Source organism: Lycium ferocissimum, chromosome 4 (genome assembly GCF_029784015.1).
Source record: "Lycium ferocissimum isolate CSIRO_LF1 chromosome 4, AGI_CSIRO_Lferr_CH_V1, whole genome shotgun sequence".
In the NCBI taxonomy this organism is placed as follows: Eukaryota; Viridiplantae; Streptophyta; class Magnoliopsida; order Solanales; family Solanaceae; genus Lycium; species Lycium ferocissimum.
Window position 1 is genome coordinate 28291937 of NC_081345.1, and position 24297 is coordinate 28316233.

A 24297-nucleotide genomic window follows, 5' to 3' on the forward strand; every position below is an offset into this window, starting at 1 on the left:
ATATTTAAATAGTGATCTGACATGATTTGTTTCTTAATTTGAAGAAAGAATTAATGAAAAAGATGCACTGGTTCGAGCAGATGTAATATCCATATGCAATGAATTATCAAGCTCAAAATTCAATATTGAAGTGCATTTATAGTTATACTACTAAAGGAGAAACAGAGGACTCTAACAAATTAATTAACAACGTGCTTGCTATCACAAATATACTATTTGGAGCCATGTCTAAGAGAAAAATATCAGGGATATTTCAGTTGTAGATAGTCTAGCTACTCAAAAAGAACTGGCTAGTCCAATATTAATTACTCTTAACTATTAACTCTATTGCAAATGTTACAATAATCCAATGAACAAAGATTTTTCAAAAATTTGGTTGAACAAATTCAAAAACAAACTAATTTAGGAGGTAAAGGCAAAAGGTAATGCCAAGAAAACAGAAACTAATTTCCATCCTTAAATTAAAGATGGAGCGAAGGGGTCATATTCATTGTTCAAAGTAATTATGGTGCATGTATCCTCCCCTGTATAAATAGTTCACAAGTTCTGTTGGCCGATTGACAAATTTGTGTGTTGTTCAATTATTCACAAAATTTTCCAGAAGATTTTGTACTATCTTTATTCTACCCAGATATACAGATTCTTAAGTAGAATAACAGGAATTATTGTAAACACTGTAAGCGTAAGATCATTTACAACAACTGAGAATTAATCCTAAACCCCAATTAGTTGAAACTAAAACCCAGCGACAATTTGCAGGCCTTCTTTTGAATAGTTTGCAGGCCTAAATCCTGCATCTATTAACTACTATCAAGATTCACCTTTCAAACACAACACCAATGGCTAACAATATAGGAAGTTGAATTGCAATCTCCTCTTCCAAGTTAAAAAGCTTCCTAGTAAAAAAACAGATAATTATGTGAATATAGAGAAGTAGAATTCAGAAGTGGAAATAGAGCTGGGAATTTGCAGCTTTTGAACTGCTTTTAGTAATTTTTACTAGCTTTTTACACTGAGCGTAGAATTTAAAGTAGTTTGTTTAAGATTGTGTTTTCATTCGCTCTTTTCAATATGCAAAATATTTAAAGGGCTACACTATTCCAATCAAACCAAAAAGTTGAATTTGGAGTCACAAGTTCTATTCTTCCAAACCGAGTAAGCACTTTCACAAATTCATCCGTACAGCAGCATTACAAGATTGGAACATACACATTGATCCATGACAAACATAGAAAAAAACTTTTCAGCAAATTACAGAACTAAAAAGATGTTGGAATCCTCCAGAAATTTGCACAAAGATGACCCAACTGCTAACCTCATGAAAATAATGTACAGAAAGATGCCATCCACAAATCACAAACAACTCCTTTCATCTATTAAACCCTGCAGCCATGGTGCGCGAAGAACAAAAATATGCAATAAGAAAGCAGAAGAATATTAGAAAAATGAAGGCCATTGCAGACTGCTGCATTTATAAATGAGAACTTTGAGAAAAATGTTACACCTGAAGAATGAAAGCACGAGCGCGAGAATTAGAGATGCAATAAATTTACATGAAGGAATGCTATTGCTTAGTAGAATCCTTTCACGAAGAGAGTGTCTATGCCATTTGTAACTATCTGCATAATGTAAAATGCACTTAATCTGTTCTTGAAATATACTGGTAAATTTCTTAATTTTCCTCTGAAGAAAAGAAAAGAAAAGAAGTCACCACAAATTAAGCGTTAACTATCTGTTTGTACAATTCATTCAGTTGCCACTGGGAGGCATTTCATATGAGATTCTTGCATGAAACTTTCAAGAATGGTGCTTAAGTCGTATGATATGTACTACTAAATAATAAGGCCGAGTATACATACAGTTGAACATGATCAGCATGCAAGACACAAGAATTTTCTTTTTCTTTTTTTGGTTAAACTAAGAAATTTCATTTAACCTAATAGGCAAATATGTACAAACTAGCTCATTGGGCTCTAGAGCTAGAACTCACAAGAAATAACCACTGAAAAAAAAAAAAAAAAAAAACTTAAAGCTGTTAACTAGCAGAACAACTAGTAACAAGCCTTCGACAATCAGGATAACAATTAAGCTTTTCTAGCAGGGGCGCGGCTTCCATTTACTATGCTTTTGGCCAGCAATGCAAGACACATGTTACTACAAAATATATGCAGCAAGACAAAAGTTACTAAAAAAATTGATTTTCATAACAGATGGGATAAATTAAAGAGGTGTTGAACTGGCTTACCATCAGCTTTAGTAGTCCTACCATATAAGAACTTGGAGACGGTCACATCCAGTGCTTTCTTCTATTTGTTTTTTAATATTCATAGCTGAAACCCTAAGTGAGTCGATGCAGTCAGATAGTTTAATAAGTCGCAGAGTTGGAATATCCACAAGGATAGGAGGGATCTCCTTGAAGTAGTAACAACCTCTTAAAGTTAGCTTCTCAAGCATGGGAAAGGATTCCTCTGAAGCTTTCCAGTCTTCCATAAACAACCCCCATAATGTCAAGTGTCTGAGTGCAGGGAACTTAACATATTCGACATCCCAGCAATAGTACTCTGATTTCCCCAAGAAATCCACCCACTAATTCGAGACTCTTAAGCTTCTGCTATGTTACGATGTTTGAAACTATTTCTTTCGTTAGGAAACTGCCTCGAATGTGCAAATGCCTAAGATTTGAAGAGAAGACAAAGTAGCTCTCCCATCCATCTGAATTCGAGAGTGCAAACACGTTTATGATCAGTTCAAGAGATAGAAGCTGAGTATGAACTTCCAATATGGGAAACAAAGGACAGCTAGGTAAATCAGAGGCATCTGAGTTGTTCAATATTCGGAAACATCCACCAGAACGTTGGAGTCCTATCATCCACGCGTATACGATGAGCGCACAATGTCTTCAAGTTCTCTAGCATAGTTGTTGAAGGTTCTTCAAAAATTGATAGATCATTGTCTCCCCATAACAAGGACAATTTGGTTATATTCACATTCCTTAGCTACATCATTTTCCAGATAGCTGCAGGCCATGTCCACAGATTTAATAAGACGTGATACAACAACTCATGATATTACCCGGGCATTTGTGCCAAGCCACGCAATGGTTCTTCCATCTTTAGCCGCGCGTCAGCTTGTGGCTCAAATAAGTGCACCTTTGAATGTAAGTGTTCCAAATATTCAGTTGACTCCTACTAATGTTCTTCATGCTTTAGTGTCACACGATATGGAAAATTTGAATGCTATGGATAATCCTACTAAAAGGAAGCCTATTGGAATTGTGGCCAAGAGGTACGAGCCAGGAGCTTTAGTGGAAGATCCTTTGGAAGCTTTTGATGGTGATTTGGACTTTGACATATTTGATGAAGAAGATGAGAATGAAATATTGGATGAATGCTTTGCTAAGGTGGCTAGGGATGGAGATCTTTCACCTAGGCAACAAAGGAGCGGATTCAAGACAGAGAAGACTCATGGAAGAAAACATAGTTGGGATGGTAAGTGTCTGAGGAGGTTGTTCTGAGGCAACTGCCAATGAGAGTGACAAAACAGAAGGAGACAAGGTTAAACTACATCAACAAGGTCCAATAGATCCAAGAAGATTTGATGAAATATCAAGAGATTTTGAAGTTGTTGGAAGAAGAAGACAAGGCGAAGAATCAGATTTTTATCGGGCTACATCTCCTTGAAGAATTCACAGTTCCAAAAAAACAAAAGTCTGACTCTATATTCTTGCTTATTTTAATATTTCCCTATTTAAGTATTATCAGTTGTAATATCATCATAGAGTGTGTTATAAACTCTGTGATGATCATAGAATATTTAGTGCTTTCTTCTTCTTATTTTTTACATGCATGTTAGTTAGTAGAGGTTTTTTACGCCTTAATAGGATTAGTAAGATAAGGCCTAGCCCCTTGCTTGTACTTTTCCTTTGCGTTTCGCTATTATTATATAAATAAAAAACTAGCCCTAGGCACCTCGCCAAGTGGTAAAAAAAAAAAAAAAAAAAAAATCATGATATTAGAAGTAGACTTCTATTTAGAATTTTAAATGACGTGATAATATAGAAGTTGTTGTGAAATAATCTATAATACTAAAAGTGGGAAGGCTACTTAGCTTTAAAGTTGGATTCGCTTTTTCTTTTTCCCTGATAATCAAAATATAATAAAACATCTAATTAAATATTAAATAGTTAATATTTTAATTACGCTCAAAAAGTTAAAAACTAAATTACCCTTATCAAAAATAAGATTACCCTCCACTAAAAGTTAACATTTAATATTTGCTTTAAATTGTTGTTATTGTAAGATTACTACCGATTAAAAGTTAATACTGTATTTAACATTCTTTAACGATTAACATTTGAGATTTGCTTTTAACATTTCATCTCCTGCGTTGCAAAGCTTTTGGGTTTTCTTCGGTTATCAAAATTAAATAGTTGATAAATTATGGCTCTTCACCTCCTACACTATAAAGCTTTACAAGTTTTGGATGAATTATAAATAATTAAGTAATACATTAACAGGGCGAATGAGATTTAATGAAATCCTATTAAACTCTACATGGAGTAATTGCTATTACTTTCTCCGTTGCAAAACCTTTTGGTTTCCTACAGCTAACAAATTAAAACTAATGATGAATTATCTTACCTGATATGTTTAAATTCTGCTCATTAATTAATCATCCTATATAAATGGACATTAAGAATATGTCTAACCCTCACCATTTCAAAAAACAATAGAGCATAATTGCAAGTATGTAAACTTTTCCTTCTGCCTTCTTCCATGGCGGCCTCTCCTTCGTAAGTCGTTTTCTTATCTCTTCACGTTATATTCACCTTCACGTATATCTCTAATCTCTCTTCCTGTTAGTAATTTAATTATTCACAATCTTTATCCTAATTTTCTTTAGTTTTTTTCATTTTTAACTTGAAGTTCTCAGGCGAAGTAATTTAGTAGAACATGTGAATCAAAGTTGATGTAAGCAGGTACATACTTTTACATGTTCACAACTCTTTGCTTTTGGCCATTAATTGTACAAAATATATATATGAAGAATAAACATGAACTTAATATATATTTCATTTGTTACTAATCAAATAAGAATATCAATTATATTAAAAGATGTTGGAATCATATTTGCATCTAGAGCGCAAAGCATGGGCAAGATGTGTTCCTGCAAAAAGCAGCCACCTTTTCCTTACAATTATAATGCAAGAAATTACAAGACGTTTGGTTCCTATATTTCTTTGGTTTTGGAAACTTAAATGTCATGCCGCAAGGTTTTATTACATTTTTTAGAACACAAAATGCTTTGATTACTGCCTTTTGCTTTTAATAAAGTATGCTTTCAATTTTTTTTTTTTTTTTTTGAAGTAATATTGTACAAGTAGTGTTCCAACTTCTCATAACCATAAAAGTTGTTTAATAGTGGACTTCAAGTTTTGGTCATCATGTTATAACTTTAGTCATTCTTTTGACCAGAGATGATAGTTGAATGGTTGAGATCCCTCCGCTTTTAATTAATCAAAAAAATTGGGTTCAATTTCGAAAATGAAGAACATTTTAGTTGAAACTGCTTTACCCCTTTGTGGGGTAAGAAATTTGCGTATGCGATGGCCTCTATAGATCTTTGAATATGCTCACGGTGCGGAAAGGTGAGATTAGGAATAATGGTCATTTGGTGAACTAATTTTCTGTCATTGTGAGATGAAGAAATTCTCGTGTCGTGAACTAATTTGTTTTGTTTTTTTGCCTTTTGACTTTTGTAAAGCTCTCGAGTACTATTTCAGCTTTCTTGTTATTGTATTGTGAGTTGTAGATATCCAATTCAAGTGAGGATGGTTCAATTGTTACATATGAATCTTCTTAATAAACTTAAATCATGATCGGAAGTTTATGTATGAAAAAAAAGAATTACTATTACTTCTTTTCACATTTAGAATTAATTCTCTTTTTACCAGTGTTACATTCTGCAAGAGTTTGAAAGTACCAAAATTTCGCATGCACCAAAGATCCTTTAGGGTGAAATAAATTGTTGTTTTCAAATCACTTGGACGATGATCTACAAGTTCTTGTAACACGTAACGACGCACGTGTCTAAAGTATAATATAGTACTAATATATATATATAAGCGGAGACAATAGCAAGTCATTAACTCTAAAAATTCAGAAATTACATTTATCTTTTTCCACAATTTTTTTTACAACTTTTCTTAATTTCCAGTAAAACAAAATATGAACACGGTGCATTATCTCCCAAAGAAAGCCGAAACGTCACAACTTAAATTTTCTTTATTCGGTTCAGCCGTCACTTGCCATTTCTTTTCTCCCCCGAAACAGTTTTTCCGTTTCATTCTCTTAAGCAGGCTTAGGAATAGGATTAGGATTTAGGCCTTCTCTCTTCCCCTTTTTTCTTTCCACTTGGTCAATATTACATCCTTCAATTCTTCTTCAATGTTTTTCCGTTTACTGAGTTCCTACTATGCTTTCCGTCGCTAAACATCTTGTTCCTAATTTTGGATTTAATTTATAGCAGGGGTCACAAGAGAATAAGAAGGTGTTTATTCAAAGTATTAGTCTGCTCCAACGTGTTTCCAGGGACCTGCTTTAGCAACTGGTAACTTTGGTTATACGCCGCTCCCCTTCCCCCTTTGGGGATGCAACCTATATTCAGTGGGTTCAATGGAACCGGTATTCCAACACAAAACACAAATTTATGTGAAAAAATTACTACTAAATTTCAATAAATATTAAATTTTGAACCCATGATTTCAAAAGTATAACGTGTTTCTTGCTAGAAACTTAAAGGTTGAATCCTTCATATTTAAATTCAGAATCCATCTCTGTCTGCCAGCCCCAACCCAACGACGATCGTTTTTACCTATTTTGTACTATACCACTGCGGCATACTACTATTTATTCAAACAATATGGTGTTTTTCCTGCTTTTAAGGTTCTGAAATGGAAGTTGAATACTACCCTCCCATGGAAGATGTGATTCTCCAGAATTTGGTTCAAACAGATTTATATATAATGTCTCAGGAACATTGGTAAGTTAAGATATCAGGAACAATTACTTGAAATCTTGGATTTGTTGTTCATGTTATCAATCATTTATGTATTATTACATGATAGATATCGATGGACATGAACAAGTGTTACACCCCGCATCTTCGAAGAAGCACTTATCAAATTTGAAACATAAGTACGTTGAGTTACGGGAAGAAGCACTTATCAAATTTGAAACATAAGTACGTTGAGTTACGGTTAAGTAAAACCACTTTGGAATGTAAGGAGCAAGCATTACTAAGTATATTAATGAGTGAAGGATGTATATAAGGTATATCGGAAGGTTTTATAAGGAAATGAGTGAAAGAAATGGAGTAGTACGACTTTGGAGAAAGGATGGGTGAAGTTTTGTGTGAAAATTTTGGTCCAAATTGGGGGACGAATATCTCTTCGCATATGAAGTGTCTTGAAGTGAAACAGAAGCCTAAAATGAAGTTCGTCGAGTCTAGTTCCCAATGCAACAAACCGCTCATCGATAGGACATCGGAGTAGAGAATATCTCTTCGCATATGAAGTGTCTTGAAGTGACGGAATATTAGTTTAGGTCCGGATAGCACGAGATTGTGATGGTAGTCTTGTTTTGCGGTGGATTTGAATGTGGATTCAAATCGGATATCGGAGATATTGCTACTTCAACAAGAGTAAGGTATGGATCTCTTTCTATTTACGCTAATACCGGTTCATTCGCGAATGTAGAGTGGTTAAATAATTGTATATTAAGTGGGTTAGTTACGGAAGTTGAAAAACAGCATGTGGGCTGTTTTATGGTATATATTAGTGTTGGAAATGATATTATTGATGTTGGTATGGTTGTGGTTGTTGTTGGTTGCTGAATTGAGATTTCGGGCTAGGCATATAAACAAGGGAGATGCTGCTCGATTTCCGGCAGGATATAAAATAGTTTAATTTGAAAACTAGGACAAGTGTACGGTGATAATTCTAACGTTAGTGTAATTGCTCTCGAATGTAGATTTACGATCTCGGGCGGATAAGCGTAACTAGTAGAAAGTCGAACAAGTATGTTAAGGCTATTCTCTCTCGCTAAAGGTATGATTCTCTTCCCATGAACCCATACATGCATATTTTCCATAACATCCTTGCTTCCAAAAGAAATGTTAGAAGTTCATGATTCCCAAAATCTTACGATGCTAAGGATAGATGTATTCAATAAGGATAATAATGATGAAAATGTTGCTTTTACTTATGCACTTCTATATATGTATATATAGCCACGTGTGGAACCGAACCTACATGGTCGAGTACGGTGATATCGAACCGAACCTATATGGTCGAGTACGGTGATATCGAACCGAACCTACATGGTCGAGTACGGTGTATCGAACCGAACCTACATGGTCGAGTACGGAATAGGATTAGGATTTAGGCCTTCTCTCTTCCCCTTTTTTTTTTTTCCACTTGGTCAATATTACATCCTTCAATTCTTCTTCAATGTTTTTCCGTTTACTGAGTTCCTACTATGCTTTCCATCGGTAAACATCCCTGTTCCTAATTTTGGATTTAATTTATAGCAGGGGTCACAAGAGAATAAGAAGGTGTTTATTCAAAGTATTAGTCTGCTCCAACGTGTTTCCAGGGACCTGCTTTAGCAACTGGTAACTTTGGTTATACGCCGCTCCCCTTCCCCTTTTGCGGATGCAACCTATATTCAGTGGGTTCAATGGAACCGGTATTCCAACACAAAACACAAATATATGTGAAAAAATTACTACTAAATTTCAATAAATATTAAATTTTGAACCCGTGATTTCGAAAGTATAACGTGTTTCATGCTAGAAACTTAAAGGTTGAATCCTTCATATTTAAATTCAGAATCCATCTCTGTCCGCCAGCCCCAACCCAACGACGATCGTTTTTACCCATTTTGTACTATACCACTGTGGCATACTACTATTTATTCAAACAATATGGTGTTTTTCCTGCTTTTAAGGTTCTGAAATGGAAGTTGAATAATACCCTCCCATGGAAGATGTGATTCTCCAGAATGAGGCTCAAACAGATTTATATATAAGGTCTCAGGAACATTGGTAAGTTAAGATATCAGGAACAATTACTTGAAATCTTGGATTTGTTGTTCATGTTATCAATCATTTATGTATTATTACATGATAGATATCGATGGACACGAACAAGTATGTATAACACTCAGCAATCCTTATCCATTTCAAATATAGAATTCAAATACATTAGCGGATTAGCCTTTCTTATTTTTTCTTTAACCTGTCTGCAAACAGATCACTGGCCGCCATAGGTGCTCGCTAAGGTAAATATCCTCTTTCTCCGCCTTTGAGATTTGATTTTGGTTAGTATTTGATGTTTCTATGTATCCATTATTTTCAATTTCTGTTGGTATTTAGATTCGTTGTAGCATTTATAATAGTTTGGTCTGTCATTTCTCTTTTAACTGCAGCTGAAGGAAAATTTAGTTAAAGAAATCTAAAGCTTCAGACTTACACTCTATGCTCTCTTCTTTAATCCGAACCTATGATGCATACCCTACTATAGCCCCGGCTTCTCACTCGACATATACCTTCTTATTTATCTCTTTTTACCTTATTTTTTGTGGATTAGTACTTTTTTCTCCTAATTATTATGTTTAACTTAATTTTAAAAATCTAAACAAGTGGTTAAATACGTTACGTAATTGAATGAAGAAGATGTTTAGGAACATGAAATATGAAAACACTTTAGTCCTCTCCGGTCTCTTCCTTAAAGTTGTAACGGCAGAATGTTGATTATCAGTTATATAATTGGATTTAATTAATCTTTAAAACTGATCTCATCAAATCATAGGAGCAGAGGAAAGCCATGAGGGGAGGAGACAGAATGTTGATTATCAGTTATATAATTGGATTTAATTAATCTTTAAAACTGATCTCATCAAATCATAGGTGCAGAGGAAAGCCATGAGGGGAGGAGAATTCTTCCAGATTTCTGAATACCAGGCATAAAAAGGTCTCTTTCTTTTCTTTTTCTTTTAAATCTTTTTCCTATTATCAGCTTTCCTCCATTTTGAGTTGCAGTTTTAGTTCTTGAACTTTGAGAAGAGAGAAAATACAGAGGGAACATAAAAATAGGATCTTTAGGTGGTGAAGTATCAGTAAAGAAGAAGAAGAAGAAGAAGAAGACATACTTCATCCTTCTCAAAGATGGGTCATCCTTCTTCCTGCTTTAATGGCTTTATGTATGTTTTCGGGGTAAGTTTGAGAACATTTTTTCATAGATTTTTTAAAATAATTTTTCATCTCACTTATACTCTTTTTTGTTTCTGTATTCGCTTATTGAAAAATATTGCTTGGAACTATTGCTCATTTATACGTTTTTCCTGTACTTTCTTATTGTAGAAGTGAATTCTGTGGATTGAAAAATTCTGAACCTTCATTCCTTCATGTTATTGTATCGTTATTTTTGGTTTTTAGCAACTACTCTTTCTAAAGTTGTTGAAAGCTAACAAATGGCCAGAAAGAGTAAAAATTGCGTGAGAAGCTACTGATATTTGGAGGCTTTTGGGATTAAGTTAAGCAAGCGAGATAACTTAGGAGAAAGATCAGAAATTTAAGGGGTTGGCTCGGCATGAGCTTGAGTTCCTCAACCCATCTAGCTGAGTGACTGAAGGTCGTCTTTTTGTTACTATATCAAAAACTGACATGGCTCCCACAATTTAGTATGCAACTGTCACTGCTCGATACATTTATGCAACTTTTTCTTTTAGTTATTTCACGATTATATATATTATTCTTGGTTCAACGGTTTGTTCATTTTTATGTGTTTGTCGTTCATATCCAATCACTCTTTTGCATTACTGATTTTGTTGCTTAAAGCTATCATTACTTAGTTATAATCATGTGGTAGCCTCTGTTGAAATTTTGAATTATTGATTCCTTTTAATTACTTAGCAAGTTTGATGAATATAATGACTGGATACAAGAAATGTTATCATTCATAAAATGGCTATCATGTGGGTGATGCAATAAGAGCTTTTGAGAAGGGTACATTAACAAACATTTTCAACCTCCAGTTAATATGTAGTTTTAAATTGTTGAGAATTCTGTGTGTTATAGATGATTGAAAACTCACATCGCCGGCTATTTTACAGGATTCAAATCTACTAAGTAATAATTTAGAAGAGTACGGATTCTAATCTTAATACGAGGAAAAATGGACTTAAAATCGTAGACTAGATGGTAATTATGTTTTATTTTGAGGATTTAAGTGAAATTAGTTTTGGTTCCTTTACAAAATTAAATGTATATCTTATAAAAGCATGCTTTAAATGACAAGATAATGCATTAAAGATTCACACAACATCAATGTTTTAAAATTTGTCTTGCATGAGCAAGAGAATGTGGTCAGTCTAATGATTTTTGTTGCTAATTGAAACGTTCGTATTTCATTTATGTATATATTTACCTTACTAATTTACAGCTGATAATAATTTTATTTTTTTGTGTAATTTTATTTTTAGTTTTACTACTTCTAAGCTTCCTTGAGCCTCCTCAATCAGATAAAACTTAAATAAGCTTTGATTATATGTACCTTTCTTAAGTGTTTTCTTTCTCATAAAAAAGAGGGATAGTATATGGATCCATTATTAGCTCGATAGCTATTCTATAAATTTACTTATTCATTCACAAGCACGGGTATATTTACTTGTATAATATAATAGTACTACCTCTAAGGTTGAAGAACGAGGACGACAAAAAAGAAAGACGGATTTTCTTCTCGTGGCTTGAGTATAAGTTTGAATGTCCTTTTTTTATTTTTGTTCTCTTATTCTTGGGTTCTTTTTCTTTTTCTTGTTTGACTTCAATAATGATGTATCTTTATGTACAATACGTGTTATGTCGTATTTGTTTATTATTGTTTGCTAGGATGGTTTGAAACAAGTTATGCAAAGTATTGGGGGATAAAGATACATGATTTACTATAGTAGGAGTTACGACAGAGCAGAGAGTCACAAGTCTGGTTATAATCGCAATTGTTATCATAAATTAATGATATGATTTTTCCTTTTCTGAGTGTGTGTAGGTACCAAAGTCACTAAATTAATGTTGTAACAAAAAAGCCGCTCGCCTTTATTTAGGCCCCGTTTGGACATGGTTTGAAACCAAACCATGGTTTCAAATCATGTTTTGGACATGCAATTTGGATATTTTAAGTTGTATTTTCTATTATGCATAAAAACCCCACAAAATTGTGAAAACTATCAAAACATTTTCAATTCTTATACAATTTTACCAAATGAGTAAGTCATAGTTCATAACAAAATTAGTACACTACTATAAGGCCTTTCTAAAAAATACAACATCAATTAATCAAACTTTAGTTCAATAAAAACGAAAATTTAACAAGAATAGTAATGTAACTACTCTTTAATATAATCCTCCCACATAAATTAAAGGTTGGTAGACATAAATAAAGGTTGATGGAAGTTAATGAGATTGGTAAATGATTGATGGTAATTGTTAAAAATATCTATCTTTTTTTTTACAAAATACTCCCTCTGAGTATTTTTTTCATCCGTACAAAATGAATGGCCTCTATTTGAAACAAATTCACTTTATGAATGATTAAATTTTATATTTTAAAAATTGAAAATCTTCTCTCTCTTCTTAAATGTCCCAAATATAAATTGAAACGGAGGGAAAGACAAACTTTTGGAAATTTTATATTCAAAAAGTTGAAACTATAGTTTCAAACCCCAAATCATGCCTTTTTGGATGATTTGGAGTTTGAAACCATGAGTGTAAATGTATGTCCAAACGCTGATTTGGGATCATGATTTCAAATGATGGTTTGAAAACGTATGGCGAAACGCCTACTTAATATCACAAAAAGTCACTAAACAAGTTTTCATGATCAAAAAGTTATTCAACCTCCTCAAAGATATAGAAATAATACCGTCTACCGTCACCATGTTTGCTTTACCTCATCGTGTAGGCTTTTGGGTGATTCATTAATCTTCTATCAATTGTGGATAGTCCTTTCAAATAAAGCATAATATATACATTTTTTATTGCTTACGCACCTCATTTTATTGTAAAATAAAACACGCTATGATTATGTAAAGACGGGTGTGTATCAAAGGTTGAACGCATTCAGGGAAACTTTTGATGGGCTGAACAAAGGCGGATTCGAGATTTAAATTTTAGGGTTTCAATCCTAAGATTTTTAGTATTGAATCCATTATATTTTTAAAGTTATGAGTTCATATCTAAAAAATATTTATTACAATTTTAATAATTTTTTTATACATAAATTTATTCTCCGCGTCGAAAGTTAGATGTTCAATTGGACAATGTATTAAGCATAGATTAAACAAAGTGTTATAATAAATCTAAATAAGTAAGCATTATGTCGTAAAACATTAAAAAAAATAGTATTAGAAAATCAAACATGCGATTTTCTTTTATGAACAACAGAGTGGTAGTGGTTAGAGCCGATGTAATCAATTGGATGTATTATATGATGTACGGAATCAAATCTTTTCATTAGTAATTTCCTTTTTTTTTTTTTTTTTTTAAATTAAGCTATTTGGACTATACAACAACTTCTGATTACTACTTTTATAAGTATAAAAAACAAAAATACTGACACTATCTAGCATGCAGTTCTGTCTCTAGCCACACATTATCTTTAAAGATTATATTCTGTCCTTTTGTCACGACTCAAGTGCAATCTCTAAAATATACTACTATATAGAGTACGTGGTTCAATCCGTTGATCAGAAATTTATTTTTAAATTTGATAATCATTTACAGACAATCATGTAGGCTTTTGGATGATTAATTAATCTTCTATCAATTGTACCAATTTATTGTGCAACATTATCTTCACTTTATAGTCTTTCATCACTTTTCATTTTACAAGAGTCAGTTTGACTAAATTTAAAACTACATTAGATTATATTAACTCAATATTTTAAGATTAAAGTTTACATATTTGAAAACTACATGAAAAATACTATAAGTTGCAACCTTTCTCATATCAATTTGATAAGAAATACATCTTAAAATGTTGGTCAAATTCATGCAGTTTAAAGTATATGAAGAATGAAAGCACGACTTAGAGAACAAATGCCAAAAAGTTATATGAGTGAATGATCTAAATATGTTTAGTTAAATCCTTTCTCGAACAGTGTCTATGGCATTATGCTATAGGTATCGATCGCATAATGCATAGTTGCCACTAGGGAAGTACATTAAGACCACCTTATTTAATTTTCTCGATTTTTTGCTTCTTTTATGAAACCAAATAGTAATCAGTTAAAACCTCATATTCCTAAAATAACAGTAACACCAAGAAAATAATTCAAATGAATTAAAAATTGATATATTAAAACGCGAACCAAGGAATAATTTAAAAGACGCTCCAACTTTTTAGAGGATTCAAATTTTTTATAAGCTCTAGTTTATCAAAAAACTTTACTCCTATTACTTTATAAAAAAATAAACTTTAAAAATTCACCCCTTTCACCTATCAAAAGTAATAGGGTTTCACACTAAAAAATATTGGGTTTCAAAGAAGAAGAAAAACTAAATCAAAAAAATTAAATAAGAAAACAAGAGAGTGAAGAGAAAAAGGAACAAAAAAGACATAAAAATCATATATCATATATATAAAAGCAGGCAAAAGCCCGATGGCCTGGCGCTCTCTATGATCAAGAAATGCGTTTATCTATTTTCTCACTTTTTTGGTTTTCCTCACTCATTCTTTTCATTTACTAATTCATTTAAAAAAAAAAAACCAAAAGACACAACACTATATAGAAATAACCGTTTCTTCACCTATCCCTCATTTAGTACTATTTAATTAATTCATTTCTCCTAAAATGCCAAAAAACACACCCTTGCAATAGAAGTTGTTTCTTCAACTAGGTTCAAAACCTCTCTGTGACAATTTTCCTATGGTGCAGTAAATTAGTACTTCATATATAACTTGGACTGCGGTTTCATTGGCAGTGGTTATCATCGAATACCAAGTCAGACCCATACATGTTGTTAAAAGCCACTATGTTACATCCTCTGCAAATATCGTGAACGGTGTATTAACTAGTCAAAAAATTCTGAAAAGAAAGTGACACAATAGTGTCTGTGAAATATCCATTATTGAGACGCCGGTGGAAGCGGTAGAATGCGGAGGTGGCGGTGCAACTTCTATCAATGGAAGTAGCAGAGATGGTTGAAATCGATCTTTCAAGGATCTTTTAGCGACTTAATTGGTAACCATGATACCATTTTATGTTTTAACAAATTGCTTTTCTTAATATTTATTTCTACCCCCAATATAGATGACACAACAATATTGCAACATTATGATATTTCATTTCATGATTTCGGTGGAATTACATAGGGTATGTTGTTATTGTTGTTTTTTGTGGCAACTACAATGGAAGAAGTTGAAAGAAATGTTTTACGTATTGCTTTTTAATTTACAGTAAAACATTTCTTTTGAATGAGACATGGTATTTTCTAAAATATGTTTGAAGTGGTTTCTATATGACGAAAGAGTTACTAAGAATGTTAACAATGAAATAAAATAGGAGGCTAGAACTTACTCTCGTGCTTTAAGAGGAAGATGCACTTTACTAAACAACGACACTATAAAAGAAGAGAAAAATAACAAGAAAGGAAGAAGAAAAAAACAGGAATGAGAAAGCTCCTCAAAAGCGAATTTAGAGGACGAGGAGGAGAGATCTCAGAATGACAAAAATATTGGCGACTTGAACGCATACAAAGGCAGTCGGAATTTCGCAGGTTAATCCAATTTCCTCTTTAGTATGATATTCTACTCTATCTTTATTTGTAACTATAAATAGCAGCATGTTCCTTTTTCTATTTTCCAAATATATTACTACTAACTATTAGACTCACTATATAATTATTTGTCTAAAGCCTAAGCAATAAGGGATAAGAAATTAATGGATAAGACTAAACAAATAACCAAAAGAGCGTTACAAGCGTCCCAAAATACTTTAAGGATCTTACATCCCAAAATCACTAATTGTACAATTACAAATATAATTGTAAATGAGAATCAATAGAAATATCTTAGTAATTATGTCACTATTGAAAGTAAAATAATCATTGAGAATGTTGTGTGTAATATTTAGCTCTTAAAGACTATATGCCATAGTTAAAAATACCCACAAAAAAAAAAATTGTATGCTATTCAAAATTCTTATACGAGAAACTCTTTGGTTTTTTATCGACGTCTTATTCGTTCTTTTCACATAAATCAATTGGTTATTTTCTTTTATTGTTTTTTCATATATTAAAAAAATTATATTAGATAAATAATTCTGCATAATGCAGAGATTTTAGGCAAATATTCATTTTTAATGTTATTTTGTGCCAAAGTTTATTTCACTTCAATTTTAGATTTTTGATGTAAAAGTTCTTGCTGATCTATACAGTAGTAAGTCACTTTTCTCATTCTATTTAATTTTAGTTGTCTTATGATTATTAAATTGAGCTATAATTAAATAAGAAAGAGTAGAATGACGTGTTTATGTCTTAAAGACCGCGCTTCGCGCAAAGCGCGGATGATTTCTCTAATATAATATAAAGCTAGGCATAGCCAAGGTGATGTGGCACCTCTCTATGACCTCCATTCCTATGTATCCTTTTTCTCCTTTTTTTGCCTTTTTCTCTCTTATTTTATTTATCTTATTGTAAAATAAATATCTCAATTATTGCTAATCTTCATATTCCTTACGGTAGAAGTACTAAAGAGTCAATATTTGAATGCCTCAATTAAATGCCCCAGTTACTACTACAACCTTTCATATTCTTTATTAGATCATTTTTATATGCTACCCAACTATGTTTTACGTACTCAAAGTTATGGAGGCTAATCTGAGATTGATGAAGAAGAGCAACGGGAGTTGAACCTTGAGATATTGATTTGATTATGGCACAAGCAGATGTGCCAAGGAGCAAGGCAACCTATTATTTTTCTATGACCAACTTTACAGGTTTGGAGCATAAATTATTTTTATAATTTTTCAACTGGCAAGGTCCCTATTTAGCAATTAAATAGTACTTTGTTTTAGTTCGACTGAAACGAGTTTTACGAGAAATATGTGCTTTTTTTCTATGAATAATGTGTTTATTTGATTTTCTTCATGTTATAAAAAAAGGTGCATTCACTCTCGTGAATCTGAAATAGACTTTCTAAGTGATATCATGGCATTTGTTTTAAACACATAATTCTAAGAACAAAATATACTGAGGCATACTTCCAGACATATTTATTAGCTTAATCCATTGTAATTAGACACTTTGGACTTTTAAATACAAGGTAACAGAAGAATAAAAGTAAAATGAAAAAAAAAAAAGAGAATAGCAGATTTCTTTACCCAAAAATAAGTGCCATAATCTTTGTACAATATATGAAAGGATTAAGCTTTTAGCTCTTCATAATGTTTGCCTTGCCGCACAATGGATTAAGCTAAGTAAAATTATATGTGAAAATATTAGCTATTTATTTAGTATTTTATCGTCAATTTATGTACTCCATTAAATTCTCTTTTCATACTACTTGGCGTTTTTTTTTATTTTTTTTTATTTTATTGTTACACTTATTTGATAAATTGACGGAGGTAATAACGATCAACTATATCCCCCAAGCCTCAACTAGAACTTCAAGTTTATCTTATATTACGTCCATGAATTTTTCAAGGAACTTGCATAATATTATTACACATTGACATATTATTTATGAATATCATTTAAATAGGAAAGGAAGGCAAGATCGTGTAATTTGCATTTGTTTTCTGTTTAATTTTTTTCATATGTAAGTTTTTCTTATTAGTTTGAAATTTTATTTTGATCTTAGGATATACAGTTGGTTTTTTATTTTTGGCAGTTCAGATTCTATCTTTTCTTTATCAACTAAATTCTGTGTATCTTCTTTTCTCAATTTTTAACCCGTTTCCTCATTGTTTGGTTTTCACCTTTTTATTTTTATTTTTATAATTGATAAATATTTATTGCTGGAATGAAGGAAGGAAATAAAGAGTTGGTTATGTAATGTTGCACTTGAATATTAATGAAATGGAATGCTTAGTTACCAAAAAGAAATAAAGAGCTGTAAGAGTAGTAACATATGAGCATGATAAAAATTTACAGTATAAGAACTAATAACATTTAATTTATGCTGTAATGAAGGAAGGAAATAAAGAATTGTAAGATCAATAAAGAGTTATAACATATGAGCATAATTAAAATTTACATTATAGGAATTAATGACATTCCCTGCCATTCCACTACTTAATTGATTGTATTTCTTTCATATCTTGAACTAACAAGAAGCTCATGAAAATGTGATTGGACTATTTTAGGTGATGAAAAGAAGTGTGAGTTGTATGTTACGATCTCTTTATGAATTTATGGGTCCAAAATTTCAATTTTAATGTTGTTATGTATGTGGTTTTTTTCTTTTTTTAATGTGGCTGTGAATATAGATGCACATTAATTTTTGGTTTCAAAATGAGAATGGTCAAGGTCTCTTTGTGTTTAACTTTTTTTGCTTTCCTCAGTAATAATATTTTTGTGTTTACCCTTTTTTGCTTTCCTCAGTAATAATATTTTTTTTTTCTTAGATTGGTTAGAAACCATTTTTGTGCCATTATAAAGCAATATAATTAATGTTTTCATGACATGACTTTTGGTTAATTTTAGAAAAATTCAGTTTTGCGGGGAAAATATTTTTGGGTTGAAGTTATGACTTGTATATTTATATTCTTCAAAGACTATCCAAAATATTTTTTAGCTTTTCGAAAATTCTACCCCACTTTTTAGTTATTTTAATACTCATGCAAGTATTAAAAAATATATTATTTTTCAAATTTAAGGAGGTTTCAGGACGGCGCGAAACGCGGACAAAGTTCACTAGTAATTAATAAATCAATAAATTAAAAATGCCAGGCAGCTGCTGTTTACTTTTGCACTCACATGCCACAAAGATAATAAATCGCTCTCGATACCACTAGGGCCTAGGCCCTTCAAGGGGTTTTAGATAAAAAATCAAGAGTATTATAGACACCCAATAGTATAAGTATAAAAGACAAGTTACTAAAACTAGTATTCCCTGCAATCCAATCTAAGTGTCTTACTTATCTTTTGATATGTCTCAAAAAGTGTGCCTCTTTCTGTATTAAGTAAATTGACAATTCAAACATTATACATGACAAGTTTATAACTACAAGATTCAAATAACATTTTAATATATTATACACGTCTTTAATTTAGGATCACAAGATTTAAAAGTTTCTATTTATTTCTTAAACTCCGTGTCTAGTTAAATTAAGACACTTAAAATAGGACTTAGAGAGTAGTATTATGCGGCAAGACACAAGTTACTAAAAAAATTATTTTCCATATCAGATGCAAGAAGTTAAAGAACTTGGAGACGGTCACATCCAGTGTCCTCTTCTATTTCTTTTTTAATATTCATAGCTGAATCCCTAAGCGAATCATTGCAGTTATCCAGTTTAATAAACCGTAGTGTTGGAATATCCGCAAAGCAAGGAGGGATCGCCTTGTAGGAGTAACCCCATGTTATATATAGCTTCTCAAGCACAGGAAAGGATTCCTCTGAAGCTTTCCATTCATCCATCCACACAAATCGTAATTTCAAGTATTTGAGTGCAGGGAACACAACATCTGTGACGTCCCAGCACCGGTATTCTTCCTGGGCATGAAATCCACCCACTAATTCGAGACTCTCAAGCTTCTGCAATGTTGCGATGTTTGAAACTAGTTCTTTCGTTAAGAAATAGCCGCAATTCTCAAATGCCTAAGATTTGAAGGGAAGACACAGTAGCTCTCCCATCCAACTGAATCCCAGAATCCATAAGGGATCATGACCAGATCAAGAGATAGAAGCCGAGTATGAACTTCCACTATGGGAAACAAAGGAAACTTAGGTACATCAAAAATCCAGAGTTCGAGTTCTTCAATATTCGGAAACCTCCACCAGAATCTTCGAGCCATATCATCCACGTCTTGTATATAATAATTGCCAAATGTCTTCAAGTTCTCTAGCATAGTTGGTGAAGATTCTTCAAAAAATTCCTGGTGATTGTCTTCCCATAAGGAAAAATCATATATCTTCACATGCCTTAGCTTCCTCATTTCCCATAAATTAGCAGCCCGTGGGTATAATGTCTCTTCTGATATAATCTCTAAGAGTTTGAAGATTGTGTAGGTGCGATATCCACTTGAATTCAAAGTGTTTGACACGAAGTGCAAGGTACCTTAAGTGAGGGAACGACGATATTGCAGTAGCCCAAGAATTTGGCAATTCCACATACATCAAATTCAACACCCGAACAAATCTTAACTTAACAAGTAAAGATAAAGGATCTGATCGGTTACCCCATTTGTTGAATTCTGGATGAGCAATTAACTCCAAAGACTCTGCTTCCTCGGCAGACTGGAACATTGGAACCTTATTCAGCTGATAATCAGCATGATCTAATTGTTTATCAAGATCATCATGCATATAAATGCATAACCGTGATTCCGTAGGACATGAATGCTGATATGGACTGTATGGCACAATAAGCTGCATAAACTTCTCTTCTTTAAGTTTTCTCAAGCAAAACTCACGCACTACATCATGAAGTATGCAGCTTTCTATATCACCATTGAATTTCTTTCTAGAGACCATTACAAGGCTTCTATTAAGTAGATTGCTCAAGCAAACTCTAGATGCTTCCTCCATGTTCTCTGTTTCGGCATTCAATACAAACTCTTCAGCTATCCACAACTTCAGCAAATCATACACTGGAATCTCAAAGTCTTCTGGAAACAAGCCCATGTAAAGAAGACAAGGCTTTAAGTGGTTTCCTAAATGGTCATAACTTGTTTGTATCACCTTCATGCTCTGCTCTTCTAAGACATAAGAACTTAAGTCATTTGCAACCTCAAGCCACAAGGACGCTTCTCTTTCCATTTTCGCAATAATTTCTTCGCAATAATTCCAGAAATCAGGACAACGACAAGAGGCAATCCCTTACAATGTTCGGCAACTTGTAACCCTGCTTCCACTAGATTCAAGGGACAAGTCTCTCCTCGAAATACTTTCTTCTTCAATAATTCCCAACTCTCTTCCACTGTTAGAAATCTAAGAGAATAAGGATCACTGCGGTGCTGAAGATTCTTAGCCACTTCTTCAATTCGAGTTGTTACTATTACTCTACTTCCTTTTTCATTATTAGGGAAACATAATCCTACATCTTCCCATGCCTCAACTTCCCATATATCATCTAATACAATGAGGTATCTTCTGCCTATTAGAGCCTTCTGCAACATGTCAGCTATGACGTCAACGTCCTCTTTAATTTCGCTCTTATCATGTGTTGTTTGTTTGAAAATCTCAACCAACAATGTCCTCCTATCATATGTTTGCGAAACAGAACACCATACTCTAACATCAAAGCGATTAACAATGGAAGGATTGTTATACACTTTCCCGGCCAAAGTTGTTTTCCCGAGTCCTGGCATTCCATAGATTGAGAGGACATCCATATCCTTTGTTCCTCCAGTCAATTTCTGCATTATATTTTCTGCATCTTCCACAAAACCCACAACTTCCTCATCAATTGATGGAAAACTACGTTCGGTGGAAGGCTCCACAGAAGAAAGAGTTCTTTTTTCACACGTCTCAACAACCTCCATATCAATTGTTCAAAACTACGCTAATTGGAGTCTTTCACGAACTACAACCCAACTTCCTTGAGATAATTGCTCGGTCACCTTTCATAAAAGAAATGAATACAAACATTAACAGTCTTCACAATTTAGAGAAAAAAACCAAACCAAAGAATTGTACAAAGTAATGTCATATGTAAAGTCTCATGTGTCCAAAGGCCACCAATATATAATCAAGATGAATGAAAGGAATAAACCCCCTAACCCCTACGGTCTCCAAAATCTTAATTTATACGGTAAACATTACACTTTTACCTCTACTGGATATTTTCTTTCAGTCACTGGATATATAATTCTTTCCTTGCCTCTGTGTGTGATTTTTTTTAAGGAAGAAAAAGAATCACTGGAGTTGTTTCCATCTTAGGATGTAGGGTGATACGTGGATCTATCAAACCAATAAAAATTACACTAAACCAAACCAATAAAATTCAGATTTTTCAACCTCGGATTTTCTCGGGTTTTTTTTTCCGTTCCCCTCCTTGCCTGTCTATATAATTAAGTGTGATAACTTATTTTTTTTGTAGATAATAAAATCGAAAAAAATATTGAATTAATAAGCCCTTTTACTAAGTCATGATAAAATAAGTACAGTATTAGTTTCCATCTCTCTAAACCAATTATGCAAATGGAAGTGTCTTAAAAAATACGCACATATAATTAAAACTTATTGACATTTCAATAATATGATAATAAATAAAAACCACAAAAAAAATTTAAGAAATATTTATAAATTACATTACAAATAAATATTTTTAACATATTTTTGGTTCATTTTTTAGCTAAAAACCAAAACCAAACTAATTATCTATTTTTTCTTTAATCTCCCAAACCACTAGTCGGGTTTTTATTTTTCTTCGATTCGGTCATTAAAAGAAGTTTAAAAAATACTTAAATTATTTCTAAACTTTAAAATTTTTGTCATCTGATATTCTCTTTTTCCAAGTTTTGATTAGGATTAAAAAGAGAAGTTTAACTTAAATTATTTCTAAACTTTAAAATTTGTCCTTTTTTTTAGAACAGACTAAAAAGAAAATGTTGCTACATAAATAGGAATGGAGAGACTAATAGATATTCTTGTTTTCGTCATTCAAATATGTTTTTTCGATTATATTAGATTCATATTATTTTATATGACATAATCAAAAAATTGAAACACCAAACTAAAAAGGCTAAACTGAAAAAGGATAGAAAACCGAACAAAAAAACAAAACAGAGTAATGCAAAATTAAACAGAAATTTAATGCACCCCCTACTAAACTTTCTTGCCGTCTGTAATTCTACTTAGAGTTCTTTAGATTTGGTTGCGACTTTCTAAGACTTTATCCTTTATTAACTAGGTGGAGCGTAAACAAATAACTTCGTGTGCAGCTATAGCGTCAACCTGCCGAATGAAACCAAAAAAATGTGTATTGTAACACTGTAGCGGGGCAAATTTTGAACCCGACACTTTTAAGGTTGTTTTGAGCACCCCTTTATAGCCACTTTGGAAGATTCAATTGTAAAAAAGGTATTCTGCTGGGGATATTGGATCTCCCAGTACTATTTTGTCCAGTAATCTTCAATAGAGCGTTTCATATGTGTTACGTCGACAAAAAATAATCAGTGGTTTATTATTCATTATTGTATACGGTAAAAATCGGATAACGTTTGTCGGTCTGGCTTGGGACATAAAAGGAAAGAAGGCAAACAATAGCGCTTGAAATTTAGAAGTTTTGATTAAAGTCGTCGTGTCGGTTCAACCAGAGTAGTTGGTCGGTCCTCCATAGCCGAGTCGACCGTGGCCATTTGCCCGGTTCAAATATTAGCGGAATCGGTCGTGTACCGTTAGTCCGGTTTCTTCGTGTCCATTCGATCGTCGCCGTTGGTCCGGATAATCGGGCTATTCGCCCGCCACGTGTGATAATCTTGTTGCCACCGCAACGCTGACGATCGTACGGGTGTCGGACCGTGCGACCTAGCCTTATTCATATTAGGTTTTCTTTATCCAAAGGGGCTGTGATGTATAGAAGGCCCGCCAGAAAAACTATAAATAGGGGCATTTCCGTATTTTTGAGGGTTGGCTGAGATCCAAGAGTTTTGTATTAGAAATATATATATTAAAATTCTCTCTCGCTTTGATTTCTTCAGATTTTGGTCCGGTTTACAGCTTAAATAATTTATTGAATCATTTCATTCAACATTGCACGGAATATATAGTAAAATCTTAGCTCAAATATATAAACCCCAACATCTTTGCCCAACTTTTAACATATCAACTCATTCACTACTTAAGTCGTTTATAAGCAAAATATACACGTATATCTTTTGTTCATCAAAGAATAGATTAAAGTGCCACTTATCCTTTACCTCATTTACAAATCCAACTTATTATCCAATTTCTTTGGGAAAACGTTTGGCCCACCGTGGGAATTTGGGTAATAGGGTCTTTGATCTCGGTTGCACCTTTCATCTAAAGATTTCGTCTTTGTTCGCCTAAAATGGACCAAATGAAAAAAAACG

The 24297-nt window shown here is 32.8% G+C and overlaps 2 protein-coding genes across 2 annotated transcripts in view; both read right to left on the minus strand.

The window, feature by feature from the left end:
- Nucleotides 1-19219: 19219 nt before the first annotated feature.
- The window catches only part of LOC132052107 (putative late blight resistance protein homolog R1B-16), a 22539-nt gene continuing 17461 nt past the window's right edge, over nucleotides 19220-24297 (minus strand). The window contains exon 3 of the mRNA XM_059443479.1: nucleotides 19220-21843. Coding sequence (XP_059299462.1) covers nucleotides 20228-21040 — 813 coding nt within the window. The 5' untranslated portion in view covers nucleotides 21041-21843 and the 3' untranslated portion in view covers nucleotides 19220-20227. The remainder of the gene's footprint in view (nucleotides 21844-24297) is intronic.
- Nucleotides 21075-21765, minus strand: LOC132053900 (putative late blight resistance protein homolog R1A-3). The gene is made up of 2 exons (XM_059445993.1): nucleotides 21169-21765; nucleotides 21075-21125 (listed from the first exon to the last, which is right to left on the minus strand). The coding sequence occupies exons 1-2, from the start codon at nucleotides 21763-21765 to the stop codon at nucleotides 21075-21077; spliced, it is 648 nt and encodes a 215-aa protein (XP_059301976.1).